The 7,753-nt window shown below is 47.8% G+C and overlaps 1 protein-coding gene across 3 annotated transcripts in view; it reads right to left on the minus strand.

Moving 5' to 3' along the window:
* Positions 1-3,728: 3,728 nt before the first annotated feature.
* Gpam (glycerol-3-phosphate acyltransferase, mitochondrial) overlaps positions 3,729-7,753 on the minus strand; it is a 64,209-nt gene continuing 60,184 nt past the window's right edge. For all 3 annotated transcript variants that reach the window (XM_031390701.1, XM_031390700.1, XM_031390699.1), the window contains exon 22: positions 3,729-7,082. In XM_031390701.1, the coding sequence (XP_031246561.1) occupies positions 6,966-7,082 (117 nt within the window). In that variant the 3' untranslated portion in view covers positions 3,729-6,965. The remainder of the gene's footprint in view (positions 7,083-7,753) is intronic.

A 7,753-nucleotide genomic window follows, 5' to 3' on the forward strand; every position in this document is an offset into this window, starting at 1 on the left:
GTGCACACACACACACACACACACACACACACACACACACACACACACACACGGCAGGAGGCGAGGTTGAAGAAATCTGTGGGTCAGCCTCTAGCAGCCAGCTCCCCGGAAGAAGTTGAAGAGTTTCCTCAAACCTCGCCTCCACTTCGCCTGTATGATGGGAAGTGGCTGGTCCTCCCTGCCACACACAGCTGGCAGGTCTGTGACTGGCTGTTCGCTTGTGCTCAGTGTTATAAAAAGCAAATTGCAAAGAGCAAACTGCTCCATCTACAAACTCAAAGGGCTGCTGCACTCCAATTTTAAAAGCATGTGCATCCAGAGACACCCCTGGCTGTTTGCAGAAAACAAAACAAGGGCACAAGCCCCGTGATCAAATGACCCTTGGCACAGGGCACGGGCAAATGCAGGAACAGAAAGGCATACCTCTGTTCCCCGCGAACCCTCAACCCCAGGCAGGACTCTAGAGCTAACCTTAACCACAGCCAAAAGCTCACAGGAAAAGAAGAAACGATACTGCATTTGCTTGAAAACCCAAGGGCAAACTGACCAGCCTGCAGCCTCCACGTCACCGGAGTGCTGTGACAACATACAGGTCCTGTATAGAACCACTTAATGGTCTGTCAAATTCAATTAGGGGAAATTTTGAGACTACCCATTTAAACTATCTGTTCTTCTTTCAAGACTGAGTGTGTCTTGGACAAGAACCCCACAGTCATGCCCCTGTCTCCACAACAGCTGGGCAGGCTCTCCAGAGCCTCATCAAATGCAGTGTTGTTAGAGAACTTTCCTTGGGTGTGTGGTCTTTGTTCCCTAGGAGATGCAGTGTCGCTCCAGGGTGGTAGAGGGCTTAGCACTTGTATGACCTTCTGGTGATCTGAAGGCTGGCTCTGGAAAGTACTAGCACTTCCTGGACATTTAATCTCAATTGTGATATCTCCAACCATTGTAGGTAGGCCTTTCCCAATGAAACAACAGAGAAGACCTCCCCATCACTCTCCTTTCGTGGGGCTCTCGTGCTGCTCATCCAAAATGGGGGATCAGATCAGCATCGTCTAGTGAAGACTAAAAGCTGCCTTTGCTTGGTGTTCCTAGAACCAGTCAAGACAGAAAAGTTCAGCGACAAGTCAGCTATGTGCAAGCATTTGCCAGGAAGGAGAAGTAGGAATTGACCAAAGGAGACAGATGGGGGAAACAAGGAAGGAGTGTAAATGAATGAATCGCTTGCTGTGGGCAACAGAAGCCGAGTAGCACTGGGACCCCCCCCCCCCCAGAACATTCCTGAGAGCAAAGGAGCTAGGCTGTGTGTCACGGGTCAGTCCCAGCTTATAAACCGAAGGTCACTCGTGACATGTTTGTCCAGGAGCTCCCACAGGTGACTGTCACAGTAGACAAGCAGAAATAGGTAAGGGACCTTCTGAATCCACTGTCAAAACCTGCCTCAAGAAAACCCAGTAGAACAAAAGCAGCTCATCTTCATGCTGAGAATAAATTAGACTTCTGGGACACTTTAAAGGACTCATCTGGCAGTTCCTTTTATTAGCTCTGACTTATAAAAGGGAGATTTCAATCATGTGCCCAAAGTCATGCAAGCAATTACTAACCCTAATTTGCATATTTGCTGAACTTATTACTAAAGATCTTGCCAAGGAATTGCCTTTCATAGCAAAGCATTCAAACGTTCTATTTGGTCACTTCTTAGCAGCGTGTAAGTGGCATCCTATCAAGTACTTGGTTTGGCCTGACACCCCATGACCAATGACCACCACATTCTGGTCCTTCACAGACCCTAACACCCCCTCCCCTGCTTTGAATGTCTATGTGTTTGGCATACACGTATGGTATTTGTACACATGCACAGATGAGCCCATGTGGAGGCCAGGGAAAGATGCTGGGTGCCTGTTTTATCAGCATCCCCCTCGTTCCCTTGAGATGGGATCTTCACTGACCTGGGAGCTGGGCTGGAAGCCAGCAAGGCCCAGTGATCTCCCTGTCCCCACCACTTACTGCTCTGAGGTCAGATGCATTTTCAGCCACGCCTGGCTTCTTACATCACTGCTGAGACCCAAACCCAGATCCCCATGACAGACAGCAAGCACACTGTTCCAGTCTCCTGTCACTGTAATAAAACACTCTGACCAAAATCAGCTTGAAGAAGAAAGGCTTGCTTCAGCTTAGACTTCCAGGTCTATCACGGAGGGAAGGCCAGGCAGGAACTGAAGGCAGAAACCTGGGGTGAAGGGGGGGGGGGGGGGGGGGGGGGGGGGGGCTGGAGAGATGACTCAGCGGTTAAGATGACTGCTCTTCCAGAGGTCCTGAGTTCAATTCCCAGCAACCACATGGTGGCTCACAAGCATCTGTAATGGGATCCGATCTCTAAGAAAGCAAGTGTACTCATATACATAAAATAAATAAATGTTAAAAAGAAAAATAAATAAGGAAGGAAGGAAGGAAGGAAGGAAGGAAGAAGGAAAAGAGGAAGGAAGGAAAGCTGGAGTGAAAGCCTGCTTACTGGCTCTCTCACCGGCTCACTGGGCTTTCTTACTGAGCCCAGGACCACCTACATAGAGTGCCACTCACAGTGAGATGGGCCCTCTCACACCTCAATCAACTTTCTAGACAATTCCTAGCCACAGGCTAATACGATGGCGGTAAGTCTTCAGTTGAGGATCCCTCTTCCCAAGTTGTATCAAGTTGACAATAGAAACTAAACAGGACTTAACAGTTGCCCAAAGATTGATCTTGTGCCCAAAGTGACATTTCTCATTTCTATCACTTTCACTCTCAACATTTTTCTATCATGTAAAGTTATCATCTGGGTTTTTATCACGAAAACAGCAACTAGAAATCTGAAACTGACCCTCCTGAGTAGACAGAAGAAAAGTAAAATACACCGTTATAGATGAATGCCCAAAGGTGAAGATGCCGGCAGTAAAAGCTGAATTCAGCCCATTTTAGATGTACTTTCTCAATTGAGTCAACTTCATGCCTTCTGCGGAAAGGAGCTTCCTCCATGCGAGGCTGGGTGACTGCAGATGCCAACAAGCACTCCCACATACACAGCTGGAAGCTGCCTGGGACTCAAAGGGTAGGTGCCTGGTCATCATGCCTGTCTGCCACCATCCCCAGATTCAGTGCTGGGGCAGGCTACATCTGGGTATACTCAAAGGAGCTACAAAATAACTGTGCTTTCATAAGGTTAATTCTTTATTCTTAAGAAATATGCTGCCGGGCAGTGGTGGCACATGCCTTTGATCCCAGCACTTGGGAGGCAGAGGCAGGTGGATTCTGACTTCAAGGCCAGCCTGGTCTACAGAGTGAGTTCCAGGACAGCCAGGGCTACAGAGAAACCCTGTCTCAAAAAACTAAAAAGAAAAAGAAAAAAGAAAAAAAAGAAATACGTTAATATTCTTGAGCAACTACTATAAACTAGTGGGGAAATCTGGAACTTCATTGTACTTTTCGTAGAGTTAAATGTCTATACAAACAGATGACAGAAAGCACATTAAAGGGGTCTATAGCAACCCAGAGTATTTCCGTGATGTGAGCTGGCATCCCCCATTACCAAATGTTCCATCAAGGTTGAAGGAATGTGAGTCCATAAAATCAGGGCTGGGCGCCCCACCAGTTGACCTCAGGTTACATACTAACATTTAAACAAAGTCCTATGAAGTTAAACAGGCAAATGAGTAAGTCAGTCTTAACAACAAATCCAAGACATTAAAAATGAGTCTTTTTTTTTTCTGGTTTATTAAAACAAAACTCCATTTCCATGCTTCTCAGGATGTACTATCATCAGGCATAAAAATCAGTCAACATTTCCAAGGCAGTGTCACTCACAAAATCATACAGTGCTATTTTACAGTAGTAATTCTTTTTACACCAATCTAGCATTGCTTTGTACAATGGGCAAATACTGTAACAAATGCCTTCCATAAAGACAGTTAGCCCTTTAGCTGTTGGGAAGCAAGGTGGAAATTCTCTTGAAGCAGTCACTGGTCATACTAAACTAAATGCCAGGTGGCAGCTCTCAAGCCTCTAAAAAGTGTTTTTAAAAAACAGATTTACATCCCATAGTAAGTTTTAGAAACTCCAAAGATAGGACCTATCATTTCAAAACACTACAGTCATCTATGGATAAAAATCTGCACTCAGCTGTGCAGAGGTTTTCCAGATCTGAATTAAAACCTTTATTATTTACCCCAATTAATTTCTCTATTAATTCTGCTACTCTCACTTTTAAAAAGGCTGGGGTTGCCGGTGGGACTTCCACAAGGAAGGCGCTGCAGCCCGTCTCCTGTGCTTATACTTTCCAGTGAGGAAAGAGACCCAAGCACGCGGGGCACTGGGAGCAATACAAAAGCGTGCAGGGGTCTGCCTGCCACTCTCGTGACTTTTGGTCTGCTCAGAGTGGCTAATGTAGTTTCTGAAAACATCTTCCAGGGCATGCAGTGTCCCAGAGGGGAAGAGGTCCTGAGGTCCAAACGCTTGGGAAATGCTATGTGCAGCGGGTCTGTGTCCTGTCAGATGCAATCCTTTCTGCACCCCAGGGCAGACGCTGTGTGTTCCCAGGGAGCCCCATCTCAGGGCATCGCTTGACAAGAACACTGTGGGACAGGAACTCCTGTCCAAGCTTCCATCCCTGCCATCCCAGCCATACTTTCTGCACTCCGCCTCTTGACTTCCAAGGTTTAACAGAGTCAAGAAGGGTAGAGCATGTTCCTGACTGAACTGACATAACACTTGTGTTTGCCTTCATTTTCCTTAGGATTTGGAGAGCAAATACCCCTCCCCCTCTGGCTTACTTGGCTTAGCCTCGCTTAAAAGCAGAGTGCAGCTTCATATTGCTTACTATTAGGTTTTTATTTATTAAGCTTGACTCACAGTCTTCCCCTGAAGGGCATGCATTTCAATTTGACAGAAATGCAGTAGAGTAAACTGTAATAAATTATAGACAAGCACCTAGATTGTTTAACCATCTGAGGAAGCCGCCCGCTGCTGGGAAGCGAGGGGATGTTTCTACGAGGGGATGATGGAACGGGCCACCTGAAGCCTTACTGTGGTGCTCTTTCTTTCATAATGAGGCACTGAAGAATGAGTTGTGCTAATATTAACTCAAGGTCAGCTTGTCGGAAGAGCGAAACTTTGGTTCCAAGTTTTCTTCCTTAAGAAAGGTTTCAAAGCACCAGTTAATTAGGAAAGCGAAAGCGTGCCTATCCTCACAGTGAGTTCATTGTCAGGCAAGAGCAAGGAAACTGCAGTCCTTAAAGTAACACCTAGGGCGAGCACAGCCAGGGACAAGGGACAGGGATGGCAGTCTCCGCACATCTCTCCACAAGCTGGGAGCAGACAGGCAGGGCGGAGGCAACACGCACTGACAGGTCAGAGGGAGCCACCTTCAGTTTCCATTTATAGGGTAAAAGGGAACAGAGACCAACAAGATGCTTGAGCCCCCAGCCGAGGTAAACCCAAGGGAGTAGCCCTGCCTCTCCGCGACAGCCAAGGGAGGTGTCAGCCAGTTAGTGAAACAGAGGCTGGAGGTGAACATCTACTCCACACTGAAGGCAGTCGCTACAGTTGACAGAGAAGGGATGCAAAGGAGCAGGAGGTGGTGGCATGCACAGGCAAGGGTGGAGGGCACCACAGCGCAGCATTATTGCTATGAGCTCCAGACCAGCCATGCCATGCACTGTGTAATGCCAGGTGGGACCCCACCTCCCCAACACACACGTCACTCATAGGATACAACTAGTGTTTGAAATTCACGTTCGGGAAAGTACAAACCTCAGCCCTAATACTTTTATAAATTCAAATCGTCTATACAACACTCATCAGAAGAATTCATAATTCCATAAAATCATAGACACGGACAGTAGACAGAGACTGTATTGTCACGTGATCACTGAGAAACTGCCATAACGACCACAATAACTAACAATTATGCTCTCTGCTCACAAAAAGGCACCTACCCACTATAACAGAAATTTTTTCATAATTACTCGCTTTACGTGGCAATGGAGTTTGGGTATGTAGCCCAAATAAAAGTCTATGCTGCCAGCCACCTGCCACTCAAGAGGGTCACTGTGCATGCCACACAGGCTGCATAGCACGCCATGTGGTGACTAGCCATCCACATGGGGCCGCAGCACCCGGTGGCGTGAGCAGTGTCTGGAACCCCTAGATCAGCAGTGCAGCCAGAGTGCCAAAGCCAGCAGTCGCTGCAGCCGAGCTCCTCTCAAAAGCAGCAGGTGCCTGTCACTCTAAGGGCAAGGAAGGCACAGGTACCAGCAGAAGGGACTCTAAACACTGCTCAGGACAGCTCAATGGCACTCTTGTCACGTGAGCAAAGTCTTTAAAGCCGCTTTCCGGGCCAAGCACAGCTCGCCCTTGCCAAGCAGACTCGCTTCCTCACAGCCTCTCACCTCCTGACCACAGTATCGTCTGCTTTCAGGCAGCTATTCAGATATATCTCGAGTCTGAGTCTGCCAGTCCAGGACAACACTGCTCCTTAGTAAAGCACTTGAGAGGAAAGGGCTCACATACAAACCATAACTTCTGTTGACAGCAATAATGGAGACAGAGAATGGATGACCCAATTATTTTAAAGGAAACATTATTACTTACTATAAGAGTCAGTTCTACAAACACCTCAGTGTCCATCACAGTAACTAGCCTGAAAAGTTAAACTTAAAATGTGAACCTTTAATAAACTCCAAAACACCTTACTGAGACTTCACCTAGTAACCTAGTGATCATGAATCGCAGATGCACTGGCCCCAAGTGCTCTGCGCAGGCCACTGCGTCTGTGTTGGAGAAGTGCAGGTCCACGGGGGCAGAAGGCACATGTCTTCCTGGAAGTCCCCTCGGGGTAGGGCAGGCCGGACCACGCCAGGACACCTGCCACTCTGGGTCGACTGGAGTCTGCAAGGGACTCATCAGCTCCTCACTCGAGACAGGTGCCGAGATCCCTACAGCACCACGAAACTCAGAATATACTCTAGGAGTTTCTGCCGGTTGCACTGAGGTAGGAAAGTACTGCTCAGGTCTAAAACAGACACTCGCTTTTGCTTGGTCTCTTTGAAAACCTGAAGAGAGAGATAAGAGAAATTAAGTCCAAGAAAGTACGCAAAGGAAGCGCCTTTGTTACCAGACCAGCCCTTGACCTATGTCCATAACCCAAAAAGTCAAGAAAGCTGTAGGCGTATGAGTCAGATGTAAGCATGGAGGTGTGAGTCAGATGCAAGCATGGATGTGTAAGATGCAAGCATGGAGGTGTGGGTCATGCAAGCATGGAGGTGTGAGTCATGCAAGCATGGAGGTGTGAGTTGGGTGCAAGCATGGAGGTGTGAGTCAGATGCAAGCATGGAGGTGTGAGTCAGATGCAAGCATGGAGGTGTGGGTCAGATACAAGCATGGAGGTGTGGGTCAGATGCAAGCATGGAGGTGTGGGTCAGATGCAAACATGGAGGTGTGGGTCATGCAAGCATGGAGGTGAGTCATGCAAGCATGGAGGTATGGGTCAGATGCAAGCATGGAGGTGTGGATCAGATGCAAGCATGGAGGTGTGGGTCAGATGCAAGCATGGATGTGTATGATGCAAGCATGGAGGTGTGAGTTGGGTGCAAGTATGGAGGTGCGAGATGCAAGCATGGAGGTGTGGGTCATGCAAGCATGGAGGTGTGAGTCAGATGCAAGCATGGAGGTGTAAGATGCAAGCATGGAGGTGTGGGTCAGATGCAAGCATGGAGGTGTGGGT

This window comes from Mastomys coucha, unplaced genomic scaffold, assembly GCF_008632895.1.
Source record: "Mastomys coucha isolate ucsf_1 unplaced genomic scaffold, UCSF_Mcou_1 pScaffold21, whole genome shotgun sequence".
Lineage (NCBI taxonomy): Eukaryota > Metazoa > Chordata > Mammalia > Rodentia > Muridae > Mastomys > Mastomys coucha.